The sequence below is a fragment of the Aptenodytes patagonicus genome, chromosome 1 (assembly GCF_965638725.1).
Source record: "Aptenodytes patagonicus chromosome 1, bAptPat1.pri.cur, whole genome shotgun sequence".
Classification (NCBI taxonomy): Eukaryota; Metazoa; Chordata; class Aves; order Sphenisciformes; family Spheniscidae; genus Aptenodytes; species Aptenodytes patagonicus.
Window position 1 is genome coordinate 4,400,485 of NC_134949.1, and position 20,223 is coordinate 4,420,707.

Here is a 20,223-nt window from a genome sequence, read left to right on the forward strand (position 1 = left end):
GTGCGTGAAAGAAATGTGTGATCTGCTGATAGATCTTTATCTGGCCATTTTGCATTCCGTTAGAAAATAAAATGTTCAAATTCTGTTTAAAAAGAAAAGGGTTATGGAAGAAATTTAATTGTTGAAAATAGGCACGTATGAGTTACATGGAAACATCTGCTCATTCAGAATTGTATCCTAGTGGGTTTGTTCTGGTAGCTGATACTGTTTTTCTGGCATACTAAAGTTAATATCAAATACCAAATGGCAAAATCTTGCATTATTATAATAACAAGAGTTGGCTTCCACAGGAACTGTTACCTGCCAGAGCTTTGTGCAATTAATACGTTAGCCACTGCATTGGAGGTAAGAGGCTGCTGTTACTAACATCATGTTATGCTTTCTTAAACAAGTGGTGTCCATCTTTAGGCCAGCATGTCTGACTCTGCTTCATCTTGTACCTAAGAAATACTGGTTTATTCTTAGATCTCCAGGTCTTAGCCAGATGGTTTTATCCTACCACCACCCTGTGACATAGGGGAATATTAATCCAGTTTCTGAAAGAGAGACTGGAACTTGGCTTAAATTAAATACCAGCCAACAGACAGTTTTTGGCAGGGTCAAGAGCTGAGCAGAGATCTTGTCTGTCCCAATCTTTGCTGTGTTCCTTAGGACATCGTCTAGCTGTAAGTGCTTATGCTGCTATCTCTGAAGCTACCAAGTAAAAAGTCTGGTAATGACCAAGATGATGACAATTTTAATTTTATATATATATTTTTATACATATATGTGTGTGTGAGATAGGTTTTCTTGCTTGAAAAATGTCTGTACATAGGTGCGTTTCTCTTCAATTTTTCATCTATTTTTTCCTGCCTTCACTTTCATCTGACCTGTTGTTGAAAGAGCAATGCGTGCAGCCTCCTCTAATGAGGCAGCCAGGAGAGCATGATAGCATGGTACGGGTGATTGCACTTCTTTTTCTGCAATAAAGGCAGAATTTCTGTTCCTTTGTACCCCTGTGTCAGTTTTAGGGACAAATAGTCCCTCGATCATCGTGAACTTGGAAGTTCATTACTGAAGTGTTGAGTATTGCTGTCCTGAAACTGAGCTGTGGCCAAATTAAGAAAGTATATATTCAATAAGCCTTTGGTTTTGGAGTCCCTGCTGTGCTACAGGAGCACGATGTACAAAGAAAGAAATTTTGTGCTTCTTTAGTAGTGTTTTGTTAAAAAAGTGCAGGAGTTTTGGTTTCTTGCCTGAACTATTCAACTTAAGAAAATTTCCAGCATTTGAAGTGGTGACGTATCCCAATGGCTTGCATTTGGGATTCTAATGCTTTCTGTCCAGAGATCCCGGGGAGCTACGTATTTATCAAGTTCAGCTTTTACAGCGCCTCTGTGAGATGAAATTACCATCGCTTGTCAGATGGGAAGACAGCAGTACGTAGTGTCACCTGCTGGAGATCGCGCTGCAGACCCATGTCAAGAGAGGAGTGGATTCCTTCCTCCCTTAACTTCAGAATCATCCTTTCATGAAAGTGAAGAACTTGCCTCGTTACATAGACACAGGCGATGTTACACATCCTAATATGCTCAGTAAGAAATGCTGTCTTAACAAACAGTTTTCTCAGAAGCAGCGTGCTAACAGCTGTCAGCTTGTTTTATTTCGACGTTGGACAAGTTCACCTTCGGGGCTGCGCTGCGACGGCTGAACCCCTCCCTCCTGCAACCTGTGCATCGTCTGAACCCGGGCTTTGCCCATGGGCCCGGCTGACATAATAAACAATTGCTCTGTATAGCTTTAGTAATGTGGGCATTAATATTGATCCAGCACTGACTTCTGTAACAACAACAACAACAAAAAATGTATCTGTTATCTTGAGAACCCTCCCAAACCGCTCTAGTCTCCTTTCATTACAGGAGAGAGTTATTAGGGCAGATGGCCGAGGTGATATCCATTTGACCTATAGATGCTAACTCAAGAGTCGGATCATTAATAAGGTGGCCGGAGATAGGGAGAGATGGCAATAAAGAGAGTTAAAAAGCAATCCTGTGCACAAAGGATTGCGCATCGAGAAGTGCTGGGTAGTGAATGAGATGGACAAAGGTGAAAAAGTGGCTGCATGGTTTTAAACGCTCATCACCAAATCAAGCAGATTACGCTTAAAAGCTGATGTTTTCCCGTATTTGGTTCCTGCTCCTGTGTGAATCCTTCTGGAGGGAAAAGAGCCTGTAGCTCTTGAACGTAAGACAGAGATTTCACTTTCTCTAATTAAACCCCCCAAAAAAAAGTGCTTTATTGTTTTCTGCCACGGTCACAGCTGCGGTGGCTCAGGTTTGAAAGCCGCTGCCTGGCAGAAAACCAGTCCTCGCTGAGGATCAGACCGTGGCCTTGTTCCAAGAGAAATTTGGGTTTCATTTGACCACGATAGGATTCCAGATTGTCATCTGAGCATGTCTGAAAAGTGGTGAATGTGTGTCAGTAGTTAAGTGCTCGTGAACTTCCTTAGTCCCTGGATTGTTCAGGACTGACCCAGGCAATTTCTTCCAGATGTTTTGGGGAATCCAAGTCCATATAAAAGGGATGGTAATGCTTCTGCTTCCTTACTAAGTTGTCTTTGTGGCTTGCAGGAATGTGCATGAAAGCTGGAGCCAAGACACCCCGATTTCTAGTCTCACCTCTACAAACTGCACTTTAACCTTTTCTGCCCTTCCCTGGCATCTCCACACAAGATCACAGAAACTTCGTGGGCTCGGTGCAAACTTTACTTGGCCTTATTAAAAAAAAATAAGCATTGCTCTTTTTTTATTGTACAAAACTCCGGTCCCTGTTCTCCAAACCTCCTCTGAAATTGTTTTTTCACCTTTGATCCAGCAGCTGCTGGTTTTCTGCAATCCTGAGTAGGTAAAACATGAGAAGCACCTTGGGATGGGAAGGAGTTACAAAAATATGAAATATTGCAGTGCACTTCCGTGACACACGGTATAACAGAGTGGCTGTTTAAGTGGACACCGGGCAGAAATCTTTAGCAAATAAATGTTCTGATTTTTCTAGTAAATGTAATTTTTTTGCTCTTCGTTGCAGTAGTTTCTCTTCCACTTTATTGACTCTTTTTATCCCCGTGTTTTTTATATTAAAATGTTTTATGTTGCTATCTCTAAAGTCTGCATGATCAAACCCTGTCTTTCCTCATATTTGAATTTGGCTACACTTTTCATCATGTAGCCGAGGCAGAAGACCTCTATATCCGGATTTTAAAGTATGGTATTTGTTTTAAATTTTATCGCTCTTTAAAATTTTAAATGAAAACAAACTCTCAGTGGCAAACTAGGTTGAATGGGGTTGGGAGGGAATTGCTCGGTAGCAACCGGTGCTGTATGACATCTGATGAATGCTAATTCTTCATCCCCAAAACAGTTTTGAGCAGATAAAGGCAGCTGATTTCTGCAACAGCTTAAACAGAGATTGAAATGACTTCCATGATCTGGAAGCAGATTTTTTTCCCCCATAGCAGGTGCAGGCTCGGTCCACAGTGATTTCTCAGTTATACTCTAACTTTGCAGTTTAAAAAATTTAATGTCAGTGCCCAGCCAGGCAAAACCTAACTCCCTAACATTTCTGTTTTTCACGGAAGGCTAAGACTTTATCCTCAGGCAAAGTCTCCTCTCTGGGCTGGCTGCTGTAAATCCTCTGGGCCCTGGCAAAAGCCAGAGTTGCTAGCTCATTTTACTTAATTTGTGATGCTGGCAAGATTTGTGCTGCAGCCCAGGGCTCTTGACTCAACTCTCCTAAATCAGAGCATTGACACATTACAGTAGAGAAACACCAGCACAGAAAACCTGAAAATGAACGCCTCGAAAAGAGATATTTCAGAAAGATGCTGTCTTACAAAGCTTTAAATGGCGTTAGTGTAACATTGTAAGTTTCTCAGCATTTGTTTCTTTAAAACCACCTGCTCATTAAGTTGGGTTTTAGCCGCTGTCATAATAAATGTTTTTTGCTACGTATTTCATGTGAGAATCTTAGGGCACTTGACATCTTTCCGCAGAAACCCTGCTAGACAAAATGTCATGCGTTTGTGCAGGTGGGTAAACAGACTCATGGGGTAAAGTGAAGTGAGGTTGTCTACGCAGGAATGTTAACTGGCATAGGTGTAATGACGTAATTACGGCAAATATAAATGTGTCAGGTTAACGCTGGTGTGGACATTCTTATTCCAGACTAAGAATCCTTTTTTTCTGCTTGGATAATTCCATTTTGAAAGTGAGCAAGTGTATCCAAGAGGATAAAGTGCTTGGCTGTGGTTGGGGAGATCAGAGGTTCTCTTCTTCTCAAACCTGCTGTGGATTTGCTGGGAGATCTCAAGTGAATTTTCTCCTTTCTTTGCACCATCATGCGACACATGTAGGACTGAAGATGGTCATATATGCAGGGGAAAAAAAGTAATTGCTATTAAACAAAAAAACAGAGCAATCACACAGGTGATGTCCACGCTGGCTTGAAACAGTTGGTGCCTGATGTCCACACTGTGCATGTTTCAGGTTTAGCTTATTTTCAAAAGCTGGTTTTTTGGTCTCATAGCCTGAATGCCCATTTGCGACTGGAGCACGTTAGGTGTATTTCTCTGGCAACGTATCTTTCACTTTGGTTTCACTATAGCAGGAAGCCAGCATATGGACTCCAGGATTGCTCCGTGATGCAAACAAAACAACAGTAAGCGGGGATGATGGGGAGATGCCTTTCAAAGGCGTGCTCCTGATCCAAACCAACACGCACACACGCGATGCTGGGGTGTTCCCATGTAATCATAACAGATAACGTCCGTGTGCAGCAAGCTCTTAAGATGGTATCAGAGACAGAACCTGGCAGGTTGAATGGGGCTTAGTCCTCTGCTTTAACCTTCAGGCTGTGCTGCTTCAGGAAAAACAAACCAGGTTTAGGAAGACATTTTCCTAGTAGTTAATCTGCAGTCAAAATTGTGTGATATATAAGCAAGACAGCTAATTCCAGTGAATTTTACTTTGATGTATGCTTTGCAGTCCTCTTTGTTACAGCAAAAAATGCTTCAACCTCTCTCCCTTCGTTTAAAATGAATGAAGCAGGTTCGTGGTGGTGGTGGTGGTGGTGGTGGTATTATTATTATTATTGCTGTTGTTGTTATTGTTATTCATGAAGCAGGTTCCCAACAACTGCAGTAAGAAATAATCAGGACGATTTTAGGTAGAATTCACACTTTGGACCTGCTCCACAAGGTCTATCACCATTGGAAAGCTCTCCCTCATATCCTTTGCTCATGGGTTTGATGTTACACTGTGATGAGGGCACCTGCCAGTTGTGATGGTGGCTGGTGTGAGACAGAGGAGATACCACACTTTCCTTCCAAGTAGACCAGTAAGAAGTTGTTAGGTGGCCAGTTATCTCCTATGGGCTGAGATGCATGTGAACGTTTGCTCTGATGTTTGTTTCTGTAAAACACATTTTAATTATCCTAATGCTTTTTTAAAATGTTCTTTGTTACAGAAGAGGAAGAGGAACAGGTGCCTACCGATGGAGGTACATCTGCAGAGGCCATGCAGGTGCCACTGGAAGAAGAAGGGGATATGGAAGAGGATGAGGCAATTAATGATGAGAATTACTTGAGCAAGAGACCGTTAGAAAGTCCTGATGCTGAGGAATTTCCACCTGTGAAACGGCCAAAACTGTCTGTTTCCAAAGGGGACACCTTGGACGGAGCTTTGGAACCACGTGAGCCTCTTAGCTCAATAAATACTCAAAAAGTACCGCCAATGCTTTCTCCAGTTCATGTTCAGGACAGTACAGACTTAGCCCCTCCTTCACCAGAACCACCAATGTTGGCTCCCATTGCAAAATCGCAAGTGCCAACCCCCAAAACTTTAGAGGCAAAGCCGTTTGTACCCAAAACAAAGTCCAAAACAAGTTCTCCGGGACAGAAGACAAAATCACCTAAAACTACACCCTCACCAGTGGTAACTGGAAGTCCCATACGTTCACCAAAAACTGGATCCAAAGAAAAAAAGTCACCAGGTCGCGCCAAGAGCCCAAAAAGTCCTAAAAGTCCAAAGGTTCCTGCTCACGTTCCCCAACTACCTGTCAAGCCTGAAACACCAAGTAGAACCCCCCTGGCTGCATTAAGTGACAAGATAGGAAAGGAAAACATTCAAGTAAAACAAGGACAGGTGCCACCTGAGCCTGCCACCAAGCCAAATATTGAAAACCAGACTAAGAAAGTACCAGTAATGGACAAGACCATTGATGATTCAATCGATGCTGTGATTGCTCGTGCGTGTGCAGAACGAGAACCAGATCCCTTTGAGTTTTCCTCTGGTTCCGAATCAGAAGGGGAAATTTTTACCAGTCCTAAAAGACTTTCTATTTCAGAGACTACAACTCCTAAGCCTTCTGTTTCTGCCAATAATGCAAATAAGGCAGGAGCAACTCCAATACCTCCCTCAGGTGGGACTTCAAGTTCAGACATTTCATGGACAATGGATGACTCAATTGATGAGGTCATTCGAAAGGCAAACATGGGGACACCTTCTAATCCACCTACCAATTTCACTTACTTCTCCTCTCCTTCTGCTTCACCACCAACTCCAGAACCTCTTCTCAAAGTCTATGAGGAGAAAACCAAGTTGGCTTCATCAGTAGAAGTGAAAAAGAAATTGAAAAAGGAGCTGAAGACAAAAATGAAGAAGAAAGAAAAACAAAAGGAAAAAGATAAAGAGAAAAACAAGGAGAAAAACAAGGAGAAGGAGAAGAACAAGGAGAAAGATAAAGACAAGGAAGGAAACAAGGAAGCAAAATTTCAGTGGAAGGAACTACTCAAAGATGATGATCTTGATCCCTATAAATTCAAACTAAAGGACTTTGAGGATGCTGACACAAAAGTAAAGTTGAAAGATGGCAATACCAAAAAGGAGAGAGAAAAACATAAAGATAAAAAGAAAGAGAAAGAGAAAGGCAAAAAAGACAAGGATAAGAAAGACAAAGAGAAACTTAAAGATAAGGGCAAGGAAGATAAGATAAAGGCTCCATCAGCACCTCTTGTGTTACCTCCCAAAGAAATGTCTTTGCCCTTGTTCAGCACACCAACTGCCATGAGGCTTCCCAGCATGTTACCTTCCTTGTCTCCAATGCTTCCTGAAAAACTGTTTGAGGACAAAGAGAAACCAAAAGAGAAGAAGAAAGACAAAAAAGAGAAGAAGAAAAAGAAAGAAAGGGAGAAGGACAAAGAAAAGGAAAAGAAGGAGAAGGAAAAGGAGAGGAAAGAAAGAGAAAAGAAAGAGAAAGAAAAAGAGAAACACAAACATGAAAAGGTAAGCAGTTTAGATGAGTTGAGATGGCATACTGGCTTGAAAAATGCACATGGATTCCTGTATTTGCTGCTGAGCGTTGTTTAAGAGCTTTGAGGAGATGTGTGATTACAGGTTTGGTATTTTTTAAAAATAACAGCTCCAAGGAAGACGTCCCCCGAGAGTTTCAGGGATGGTCGCACCTCTTTGGAAGACAAAACAATGGAAGTTCAATTTTGTGAATTTGAAATGTGAGATTGTCCTTCTGGTTTTCCTCAACTCACTTTTCACTTTGAAAAGCTGGGACTAAGACTGAACAACAGCACACACACAACGAATGTATGTAGTGTTGCAGTGCACAGATTTTGTTCTGTAGGTTTCCACTAGTAGGGCCAGCAACCATATACCTTCCATATAAACTTTACATTTAGTTTCTAGAAGTCTACTGTTTCAAAGCTTGTAGAAGTCTGTAAATTACCAGGTGGACAGAAATGAGGAGCAGACTGCTTTCAAATAAACAAGTTCACCAGTTATCTCAGATGTTCAGAAGAGCTGCTGAATCCTCTCTTAGCAAGACCACCCCCTTGTTGCTCCCATTTGTTTGAAGTAAGAAAATTGTTTTCAAATTATGGTCTAAATGTTCAAATGTCACCTTTCGTTTTGAGTCTTATGCTTGAGAGAGAGGAGAGGAGAGCTAGTTTTCAAGTGGGTTGAGCTCCTTCCACTCCTGTAACTCTTGCTGATTTACATCAGCCAAAGATAATTTCTTCTTTCCACTATCACCTAATCTTGAGAATATATTTAATATTTAAGAAATGAAACCAGCATATTTGCATGTTATCAGATTTGAAATCCCATTAGAAACAGCCCCCCTAATTCAGGGTTTGCTCTAATTTTTTTTGTCACTTCACCTTATAATACGCGTTAAATTGTTAATATTAAAAAAAGAAGAAAAAAGAAGAAAAGAAAGAGATTGTCTTCATATGTGATAACCTTGGATACAGGATTTCCTAATCTCTATCCTTGGCATTAGGAAGCACTGTGTAAGTTCTGGTTTTACCAAGATGCTCTTTACATCCTGCTTTGAGTGTAATACTCAGTTCGTACAAGCTCAGATTTGGGACATTTCTCACTTTCCTTTTTGGCCACTGTACCCTGTTGTGCTACCTGCTGGACTTGAAACAAACTGCTGATCTCAAAACGTGACATATCTTTTAAGTTGACAAATGGTTTTTCAGTGCAGAATCGGGGTGATCTGGAGAACTAACATTTATCTGCTGTGGATGAGTCGGTGATCAGCAGGGTGGTGGTCGAGCTGTCCATGTTAATGTAATGTCTGATTTTAGACTGCGGCAACACTTTCACGGGTTCCCCATTTTGTCTGTCTGCCCCTCATGCCTGAGATGTTTTGTCAGTCATTCACTGAGAATTTCTGCAGAGATTTCTTTTTAAGTTAAACATGTGTGTATATGAAATAGACACAATGAGTTGCTTGTTTTTCATACATTCGATTTTGCATTTCTTCTGCAAATCTCTGTATCTAGTTTGCTGTAGAGCAGTATAACAGATACACAAACAAATACAAACTGGTAAAGCTCTGGTATAGACTGAGCATATATATATTAGGAAAAGGAGTTCAACAGTAATAAAAACTTGGACAAATTAAATTGACAAAGCTGCCCATTACCTTGGCAAAAAGTCCCTGTCAAAAGATAAACTTTAAAGCTAGAATGCATGAAAGAGTCCCTAGATAGAATTAAAATTTAAACTGATTGTTGATAGATAAGCTTTTTTTAAATCCACCTCTTTGCTGCAAGTCAGGATTTTAAAAATAAATTTCCCCTTTAAATCTCTTGAGCGATTTTCATTTTTTGCAAGGCCGCACTGCTGGTGTCCTGGAAAAATGGAGAGTTAGAGCTTTATCAGTTGGTGCCCTGAGGTATGTGGCAAAGAAGCTAAATCCTTGAAGATTAGCAAAAAAAATGCAGCACATGGCAATAAGGGGCTTATATGACTACTAGTATTAGTTCAGGTGAAAGAAGTATTGCTTATACATAAAACTGGACAAATCCACTGACAATGTATTTTTAGTTAGCTACAAAGGAGTCTTATATTGCTGGACTTTACCTCTTTGGTGATTTGGGAAGCTTAGTAATCCACTGTAAATGCTCTTCTGCTGGCCCCAATTCCCAGTATTACTCCAGAATGCTGCTCTTTCGTTTTAACCCCTAAAAGTACATGTTTCCTTAATTTAGCTTTTAGATCACACAATGACTTATTTAGCCAGCAGTTGTACTGTAAGAGCAAACGATCAAGTTACTGCTTGGACGTTTAACCTTCAACAGGGCGTCCGCTTCGGAGGCATAGGCACAACCTGAAAGATGAGTTTGTGGGCTAACTGCAGTTTCAGCTGTTGATGGCCAGTAGAAAAAATCAGATTTCTATTTCTAATATTGCTATACTTAAACAAAAGAGTGACTCAACGGTAACGTTTCCATTTTTCAGTATCGTCATAGTTATTACGTAAGTGTGCATTCCATCCTGTTGGGGAATTGAAGCTTTTTATCAAGTTTTCCCTGTAAGTTTGCCCCAAGCTGCTGGAAGACACAGAACAGCAACCAATACTCTGCATAAATGGCAGAAAGAAGAAGCCGAAGGCTGCATGCTGGAAGTGTTCGGTGGTGGGACTGAGGAAGAGGAGCTTTTGCGTAGGGCTTGCCTGCAGCTCTGTGCTCTGCAGTAAGTGTTGGGGTGCTGCCCTTGGAGCCAGAAAAGGAGACAGTGAGCTGGGCCGCTGCCTTGCACGCACTACCAAATTAAAAGCAAACAGTTGAAGCAGTTACACCCCACTTCTACGATGGATATTACCGGGCGTGCTGTAGGAGTGACTGAGCAGCTCACGAGGCAGCTGCTGACCCAGTTTCAGATAACCTTAATACGCTGAGCTGTAAACTAAAGCAGTTGAGGAACAGCTTCATGAGAAATGGAGCCACCCTTGCATCGGGGCAGGGCTTGCCAGAGCTGCCCCAAAGTAAACTGCCCTTACTCGTGAATCGAAATCCTATCATCGATGTAGAGGAGAACCAGGGTATCCCAGATGTAACTGTGAATGCTCCTTAATTTTCCCTCTGCTCCAGTCATGCAAACCCTGCACACAAACCCACGTTGTAGAAAGATGCTTCCTCTCCTCTTGTATCGAAGGATAAGATTTAGGGTTGTCGTGGAGCCCAGTTTTCCTCTCGCTGCAGACTGCGATGTTGGTATCTGAGCATAAAGAAGTGTTTTATGTGCTTTTCTTCTGCCGCATGAGCCCACACCAGCGTTGTTTAGAACATCTTGGTGGTATACAAATAATAATACAAAAGACCTTAATACAAAGGGTGGATGACATGAGTATCTTTCCTGTGCTGTGTGCTGGAAGCTAAGTAGCAGTGCTTGTCCTAGGAAGTTTTGTATTTGAAATAGGCACTACAGAAGGAGGAAAAACCTGCAGGAAAAGAGGTAAGATAATCTAAGGCACGTGCCTGAGCCTCCTGTACCCAGGTTTCAATTCCATATCTCTATCCAGTGGACGATGCTACAGGTTAAGGTGCTGGGAAAGCAGTTAAGAGACTTACCTGTGGAAAGTGGCAGTGAAATTGTTCCAGGCATTAGGAGCTCCAGAGGAAGAAACTTCCTGCAACACTCCAGGGGAATGACGTAACAAAAAAATCGTGCTATATAAACAAAAAAGTAGAGGGAGACCTGTGGAGTAGACTAATACATATCCATGGAGAGCTTTATTGAAAAGCATGGTTAACTGTGTCAAAACAAGACTCGGGCTGCAGCCCTTCTCTGTCTGAAGTAGACATCTCCTAATGAGCAGCTCCGATTATTTGGGCAAAGTGCGTGGCACGGGACTTTGTCATTACCATTCCTCAATGTAAGTCCTGAATCCTCCCACTCTGGCCTGCCACCTCCTGCGCTGCTTTCTGTGCTTTGAATTGATTGTTTGCCCTCCCTTTCTTTATGAAAGCTTTTTAAAACAGATTTCTCCCACTGAGAGTTGCTTGGGTTTCCATTTAGAGTATGCATACTATTTTTGTCTCTTCAAGTTCCTGGACCAGATTCAGCTAAGTGGTTATTTTATTAAATACAATGATGCACATGCTCAAAATGAGACCAGTCTCCCTCTCTTTTTTTATATAATGTATATACACTTATATATATGGATATAAGTTGAGCAACTATGGCGTATCATTACAATGTCAACTGTAAAATCTGAGATGATTCTGTACAGGTTTTACGAAGCAGTAGCTCAATGGGAGTTGGTCATTTTGGCAGATACTGGTTCAAAGAGTTTAAGGACATATTCAAGTGGTCTAAAGCCCACCAGATACGGAGGCTGGAAACCAGGCCATTTGAAAAATAGCCATTAAAAACCTCAGCCTGGTTGCATTAAAAAGCAGTGGTTCTGTTATACCTGTGTGGATAAGCACTTTCATAAAGTATTCAGTGTTGGTGCTTGGGGTTTATTTGCTTCCTCTGTGTCTAATTTTTATTCAAGAGGGTCACAGTACATTTATGTGATGAACCTGGGAAATAATTGAATTTAAATCTCAGAAAAAAGTGCAAACCCTGTGGGCACCTATCAAGTTTGACTGCTAAGGTCAAAGCATTTCGTGTCGATGTTTAGAAATATACTGGGGGGTTTTGTGTCTCTAGAAAAATACTATATCTGGAAGACTTGTTAACAAAGTGTATGAGCAGGTACAAATGCAATGAAATTTCAAGTTGACTTTTTAGTCTAGAATTCATATTTGTGATTTGTTATGGCTGGGAGCTCCCAACAAACTCTGGCCATCCATGCTACAGCGTGAAGCATGAGAGCGCGGTGTTCAGTCTGTCATAGGTCTGTCTCATTAATCCAATATACTCTACTTGGTTAACTCCATCAGTGCTTTCATGTAATTAATATACTTTGGGAGTCTGCTTGCAGTCTTTGATTGATGATTGTGTTCCCATGTACAGATAAAGGTGGAACCAGTTGTTCCGGCTCCATCACCGGTTATTCCTCGGCTGACATTAAGAGTGGGTGCAGGCCAAGACAAGATGTAAGTACAAATAAATCCATCTGCAAGGTGCATGCTTACCACAGTTCATCCTCTGTCACTTGTGGTAGCTCTTATTTTCAGTGGGAAACGCTTAAAAATTAGTGGCAAATGATATTCATACAGCTATGGCACCTTTTGACCGTTCTAATGAAAAATCAAGCAGAACGCTTACCAATAGAAACTTTTTGGACATTTTGCTCTTTTTCTTCTACTCTCCAAGTGAGACCCATCATCTTCCATCCATCCTACTGTGTTTGCCACTCCGTGCCTTTCTAGGGCATGGATTACAAGACTCCATCTAGACTCATATGATGCCTCCAGTGACATTTAGTGAGGTTTCCGTAATGGATGGTTATCCCTAGTGTAACCTACAGCTAAGTTTCATAACGCTCTTGAGCTGACAGTTGTTTTATGCTTTAAAACATAACAGTTGAAATTCCTTTATACGCGTCTGTTTTATTATAACTGTTGATGATTATTCATGAGTGTACCTAACGCATTTCAAATGTTGGTTCATTAGCTCCCTAATTATTGGGTGCTGTTGTACAAATAGTAGTTACTTTGTACTGTGTGAGCGTAAATAGGATGATCTCTATCCTGAGATCATACAGCATAAACAGGTGGCTGGAGAGGCTGGGGAAACCATGCATCACTGGGCTTTTTAGGCTGGTCCTGTGTTGTATGTGAAAGGTTTCTTTTAATCAGGTTTTTAATATTTTTAATGGCGCAGAGCACACTTTCATGTCTGATGGTAAACACGAGCACCAAACAGATTTTTCCTTCCCATTCATCAGATTAAATATCACTAATGTTGTTGTTTCTCTTTTGTAGCCATTCTGAACTAAATCTCCTAATCACTAATTTTTCTGCTTTATAAGTTAAATGGCATCTTTGATGATTATTCTGTTTTTCTGTGCTGTCCTACTCCTCCTCAGTAGGTAACTGTGAGTTTTACTGGTTTGAAGTCGCTATGGGACTTCAGTCATTTCTTGGTTTCTACAGGACACCCCCACTCCAAGTATCGGGGCTTTTTCCTGCTCTTCAACAGTTTCTGCTTTCTCCCTTTCATAATATTTGAGTGTGATGTAAAATTTCTGTGCCTCAGATTGCTGTACAAAAGCTCCAGCTTTCTCAGAACAGTTGTCTGTCCCGCAGTGCATGATTTGAATGTGCACGGCTGGACAGACTGTCCCTTTAAAGCCCACAGATCCATTTTCCTCCTTGCGGAACTATGGATACTTTTAAACTCCTCTTTTTCAAGGACTGTACAAGTGTTTATATGGGGAAAATTAAGTCATATTTTCAAGGCAGAACTTCTAAATTAAAGTTCTGAAGCCATATATTAGCACCAAAGAGTTAACTTTGCTTCCCATTTTACCTCACCCCAGTCTTTCTCATACCCACACACTTTTTGAGAAGGGACTGCAGACTCCATCTGCTTGCTACAAATCATATGGGCACATCATCGTCAGCCCTGCCAGCCCGTACTGGGTCAGAGATACTGACATCTTGTTTTTTGGCCTTCTGGGAAACTCGCTTCTATTCCAGTTTCCTTTGTGCATCTTTAGTGGCACCTTGATCACCATCTGAGGACGTCAGGTGTTGTGATCCTTAGCATGGCAGAGCCTAGAGTTTAAACCCCGATTCCAGGATGGGAGATACACAAAGCTGACTTAGCTCAAAGTTTCTAGACAAATTAGGGGAGAATTAAACACAAGGGCCAAGATCTTCAGGGGCAGGGGAGTCCTGGAAGCAGCTGGTAGTAAATGCTAAAAAGTGGTTGTGCTCCAGCTCTCTGCAGCATCTGTACTGGGCCTAGGAGGGGAACTTCATCTTCTTCACGTGACACTCATCCTTGAGATTGCTTTAGGCTGCGGAACCAAACGAGGTTTGAGTCATTAGTATTCCATCTCTATTTGTTTACTGGTTTCCCTTTTCTACCTTAAATATCTCCTCACTGCCCACCATACTGGCACCCTAAAGTTGTCCTATTGCAATGGCTGTATCACCCAGTTGCACCTTCTGACTGATGGCAAAGAAGAACTTACGGAGCTTTGTCATAGCTTTTAGGATTTGTCATAGTTTTCCAAGGCAAAATCCAGGAAGAAATTTGCCGTTATACAAGGAAATACAGTTTGCACCACGTGGCTCTGGGAACTGTTTTGTGTTGCGTGTCGATCTGGTGTCTAATGCGGCAGGGCTTGCAGTGGAGCTGTCCTACTCTAAATAATACTTTTGCTTTCATCCTCAATAATTAATATTCAGCCTGAACTCAGAGCATATTTTAATTTTGTGTTGTGATCATTATGAAAAGGACTGGTGTGGCTCTGAGGCAAAGCATTACATAGCTGTGTGTGTGGCTTGGACGTCTCAAGTAATACCAGAAGTCTCTGCGACCTCTATTTAAAGTTACTCGTTGAAAAGACCATAGTAGGATCATCAACCTTTTAAGTTTGGAGAACAAGTCTGATGAGGAGCGGCTGAGGGAACTGGGGTTGTTTAGCCTGCAGAAAAGGAGGCTGAGGGGAGACCTCATTGCTCTCTACAACTCCCTGAAAGGAGGTTGTAGCGAGGTGGGGGTCGGTCTCTTCTCCCAAGTAACAAGCGATAGGACGAGAGGAAATGGCCTCAAGTTGCGCCAGGGGAGGTTTAGATTGGATATTGGGAAAAATTTCTTTACTGAAAGAGTGGTTAAACATTGGAACAGGCTGCCCAGGGAAGTGGTGGAGTCCCCATCCCTGGAAGTATTTAAAAGACGTGTAGATGAGGCGCTGAGGGACATGGTTTAGTGGGCATGGTGGTGTTGGGTTGACAGTTGGACTCGATGATCTTAGAGGTCTTTTCCAACCTTAATGATTCTATGATTCTATAAGTAGCTCGTAACAGGCAGAAACAAAAGCTTTTGTGACGTGTTATGTTAAGAGAAAGTTAAACTTTCGTTTCATCTGCGTTGGTAATGAAGTTCTGAATATCTGGTAATTATCATATGGAAACATTGTGTTTCAGTTAGCAAGTCTCTGGAGTTTACTAGCGTGGGATTGTTTGAGAATACCATGAATCACCATGGAAAGGTATGAGAAAAGTTTTTGGGGATTCATAGAATTTGATGAGTAAAAACTAGATGGACATTATAATGAGTTATTTCAATTTCCTCTGTTAGAGAGAAGAGCTGTTTGGAGGCTTTTGGAGGTACTTAAGTACCTGTTCAACTGGAGGTTGAATTGTTTTGGGGCAACTCCATATAAAACATTGTCTTTAATGGAAGTACTTACAGATCTTGGTGAGGCCACGAAGTCATTCAGGTGTCTGAAGAAAAAGCGTCAGATCGATGGTGCTTGACATGGAGATTCCCATCACACCATAAACCCAGCACGACGACAGTAACACAAGTTTACTCAAATAATGCAGCAGTGGTGAGGAAAATGCCTTTGCAGCGTAGCAAACAGTTTCTTCTCTATCATTTTGCTTCTTGGCTCCTCTGCTTGGACCAACATACAAAGCGGTGATGGTAGTGGCAGAGAAGTCTCCTTCTTTCTTGTTTCTGTGAATACGAGTACGTATTTCTCCTAGATTCAAAGTGATCTCTGCATTCGAGCTTGTCTGGTGTGCAAATATTCTTACCACACCCATCAGTTCAAAAGAGAAGGCTATTAATAACATTAGGTTAATAGCCATGAAAATATACTGTTGCTGAAGGATGAAGAAACCAATATTGGAATATAGGTTTTTTTGCAAGTGTCTTAACTGCACAGTAAAACAAGAAGAAAGTAGATTATAATCAAAGCATTTCCATCTTAGTTGTAAACAATTACAGCAATACTTGCATGGATGCCACATTAGAAGAAATTTACTGGATTCCATTCTAATGCAATTAGAGCTAATTTTGTTCCTTAAATGAATAAAAGGTCAGCTAGTAAATCTAGTTTATCTCAAGTCCAGGCTTCAATAAATTGTTTTATTTAATTTGTTGTAAAAGATCTTATCCTTAATGGGCCTAGCTCTTATTAGTTTGCTTGGGTTCTAAAATATTTATGACCACTTTTTTAGATATGATTTGAATGATATGTTGGAAGGGTTTTTCACTGGGTTTTTTTTCCACTCCAGTGTTATCAAGGTAGATTGCTAACTGAGTTAGTATAGGAAGGAACTAGAGATGCTATCTTTTTAAAAACAAAACAAAACAAAAAACCACAGCTAGTATAGACTTTTAAATTTTAAATCAGCTGCAAATGATGAGCAGAATTTAATACTTCTATTCAATTGCATCATGGTTTCTTTTTGTCTACTTATTTTTCCTAAGCACAATCATTTTTCATACACATAAGTTTTTAAAAAGCGAATCTATTGACGAGGTGTTGAGATTCCAGCTACTACCACAGTGGACATAAACTTCAGCAAAAGTATGTGCTGTAATTTTTGAGACGTCAGATAAATTTATTCTGCATTTAAATACAGTTTTTAAGAAAAAACTTGTGGCTTCTGACCCTAATGCCAGACCACAAAGCAGAGTACCGCTCACTGGTGCTGTTTCAGTGCTTCTGTGACGGAGAAGCAGGATATATATTTTTTTGTGAAATCGGGTCTCCAAATTTACCTTAAAATGTTGGGCTTTTGCTCCAGACTTGCGCTGCATTCTATCATAGCTCTGCCATCAGCAGGGAACCTGGAAACCAGACAAGAGAAGGGGAAAGACAAGTATTTTAACAGTGTTTAACTTGTAAACCTAACCTGCCACTCTAATGAAGTTGCCCCTTTTCTTACATATTTTTAAAGTGAGTAGATACGTGACTTTCTCCAAAAACAAATCACACACATGCTCAGATATGTATGCACATGTGTCTATAAAAAAAATGTATATTAAATAACCTGTGGATTGTAAAATAAAATCCTAAAAGGATTAAGGGATAGAAAAATTTTTTGTTATCCAGATATTTAATTGACTCCACTAAAGCTTTTTATCGCTTGGTAGGATATTATCAGTCCAAGGCCTAACTTACGTTCGTTTGGAGGCTCACTCAGCTGCATGATATCCCCATGACAAAAGCCACCAGCATCTTTTGTATGGAATCTCAAAGCCAAGTGGCATATATATAGACCAGATTATTTTGTGACCAGTAGATGTGACCTCTCTGTGTAATATTGGTGACCCAGAAGCATACTTTGGGACTAAGAGGACAGGGGAACCTGTCCTGTTGCTCTCTGTTTTATTACACCGAGTTTCTGTGATCGTCCATCTAAGAACTTCTATCACAATAAGGTGCTCATAGCTCGTATTTTATAAGTTGGCAAAATAGCATGTGTCTGAAAAAGTGGAAGCCTGAAAGGACATGTAGCTTGAGAAAATCTCCACATTGAAGCTATAACCCTACCTGAAACACAGCTGGACTGTTGGAGGAGTTTATTTTTCATAAATTTACATGGTTTGGGTCATCACTGCTGCTTGCTCAAGATTTCGTTATTTTAAGTGCAACCACAGTTGGGCAACAGAATTGCAGTAAAACAGTTCTTTAGTCATACTTTTTGAAATTCTGTAAAACTATTATCTCACCTGCAGCATGCAGAGTATCACCAAGTTTATTATAAGGTAATGTTCTCCAAAAACAGATGCCTAAATGATGGATCTTCTATCTGCAAGAAGCTTAATTTACGCAAGAGTTGAGCTGCAAACTCTCCAGAGATTGAATTTTCTTGGTAAAACTACACACACACATACACAGTCAGACTTTAAAAAGGTAATGGCACCGAGCGAGGAGAGAAGAAGAAGGTACTAGCAAATCCATTGATAACACTTTTTATTGACCTGGTTGAAGACAAGCAATTAGGCAAGGATTGTGTTGGTGTTCCCCTAAGCTCACTGGGGATCTGTAGCTGCTGCTGTAACATGATTATGTATTTTTTGAAAACTGCTCAAACTCCCTGGGAGTTGTGAAAAAAAAGCTAGGTATCTAAGACAGGACTCTGCTATTAGCTTCAATTAAACTAGAATTCTGCCCTATGTAGTTTCCAAGAATGCATCTTATTTTTACAGTATCATCTTTGGTGGATATTCAAGGAGCTTTAGTTTTTAATAGGGTGGTTCTCGTACAGATAAATCAGACCGTGTGAAGAAACTTTTGAACTTTGGGTGCTATTTAGTGGAGAGCTACTCAGACTTTGATAATTTAGATTACTGTCTTCATAGTGTTTGCCCACAATAGCTGAATAATGGGGTTCATTAACCTCCCTGTGTAGGCATATCCAAATTGTTTGCCTCTAGCCTTGGCTCCCTACGTGTGGCTGGGGAGGAAAGGATTGGCTTTTTATTGACTTGTCAAGACGTAGGTTTGCATTACCGGCCAAGTAGCTCATGACCCATTCCATTTATTTCACCGTTTTGTGGTGGGGAAACAGGTAAAGGAATCCTGCTGGAAGCCCCTCCTTCCGCACGTTTTTATGAATAAGAGCAGTGTTTGGAGCAGTTAAGGCACCGTGACCAAATCCTCCGAAAGACGTAATGCAAGCAGCATGGGGCTATTGTGGGGCACAGCTGTGGGCGGTGTTGGTTACCCTGCGAGACATTGCTTATTCAACAGAAAGCTCTGGAGGAGAACTTATTGTGGAATTAAATAGGAGGGAAAAAGTGATACTTTAGGGAGAAAAATGTAGAAGGGTAAATCACTGTTTGGGAAAATTAAACAATAGAGTCCGGGCAGCGAAAGTCTGTGTTTATTGCAGGACTAATGGGTATCCCAGTTATCTTACAGTGTAGCACTTAGCAGAGAAAGACCATGTTAGCCATCCGTTAACACAATTAACGCGCTGGGTGTCAATCCAGCTTTTGCTGTAAGACGGAAAGGAGCGTGTAATGATGAAATCATTTTTGATATGATCAATAGACCACCTAAGTGAGGAGGCAGAGTAATGAAAAATGATCTTGCTCCTCTCCAAGGCTGCAGAGGTGTGCTTAAGGAATTCCAGTGATCTTTACAGCTTTCATAAATCTTTGTGTGTGTTTGTGTGTGTATATACATACCCGCATGTTTCTGTTCTGTAGTCTTTTAAATTGTAAGAGCTGGAGGACTGATTTTCAATGCTTTTTTAAATGCTGAATGTACTTTAATGAAGATATTGTCTCAGGTATGATTCATATCCCTTTCCCGATTGTTCTTTTTTTAGTGTAACATATTGGCCCTGATCCTGCAGTAAAATCCCCATGTGTGGTCTTGTATCCATCCAAAAGTCTTGTTCACTTCAGTGAAGGTTCCCCAGCCTCTCCTTTGCTGCAGGATTGCAGCTTTTACATGAAAAAAACGAAACAACTGAAGAATATCGTATCCCTTTTACCAAAAGAAGTAAATGATCATTTTTGTTTATATTTCTAGAGGTGATTTAAGAGTTTTTTCTTCCTTGAGTGTGAGTTATTTCCAACTTCCTCGGCTTTTTTCTTTTTTTTTTTTTAATTACTGAAGCCACCCGAACTAATTATTCATCCTGTTTATGGCAGGTGGTAGGCTGTGGCAAATTATTTTCATTTTGCTGCTGGCCACATTGAGTGATGACTCCAAAAGTGAATCCATAAAAAGGCTTGAGTCATTAGAAAGCAAAACAACTTACTGTGAGATTCTTTGATTTTGCTGCTTATTGCTCAAGAGTAAAAAAATTGTATACTGTATACCGCAATTAAAAAAAAAAAAAAAACTTCAGGCAGGTTTAGACACATAAGCGAATTGCTTGTGTAAATGGGCATGAGCAGCTGCCCTTGTAAAGCACAACAGAAACCAATCAAATATGTGTGAAAGATTAGAAAGGCAGATGGGTATTTGTTTAAAAAATAGACTTTGCCTCCATAGAAGATGACT

The 20,223-nt window shown here is 40.7% G+C and overlaps 1 protein-coding gene across 1 annotated transcript in view; it reads left to right on the forward strand.

The window, feature by feature from the left end:
• TAF3 (TATA-box binding protein associated factor 3) overlaps positions 1–20,223 on the forward strand; it is a 119,277-nt gene that overhangs the window by 83,409 nt on the left and 15,645 nt on the right. The window contains exons 3-4 of the mRNA XM_076350299.1: positions 5,500–7,316; positions 12,303–12,385. Of these exons, the coding sequence (XP_076206414.1) occupies positions 5,500–7,316; positions 12,303–12,385 (1,900 nt within the window). The remainder of the gene's footprint in view (positions 1–5,499; positions 7,317–12,302; positions 12,386–20,223) is intronic.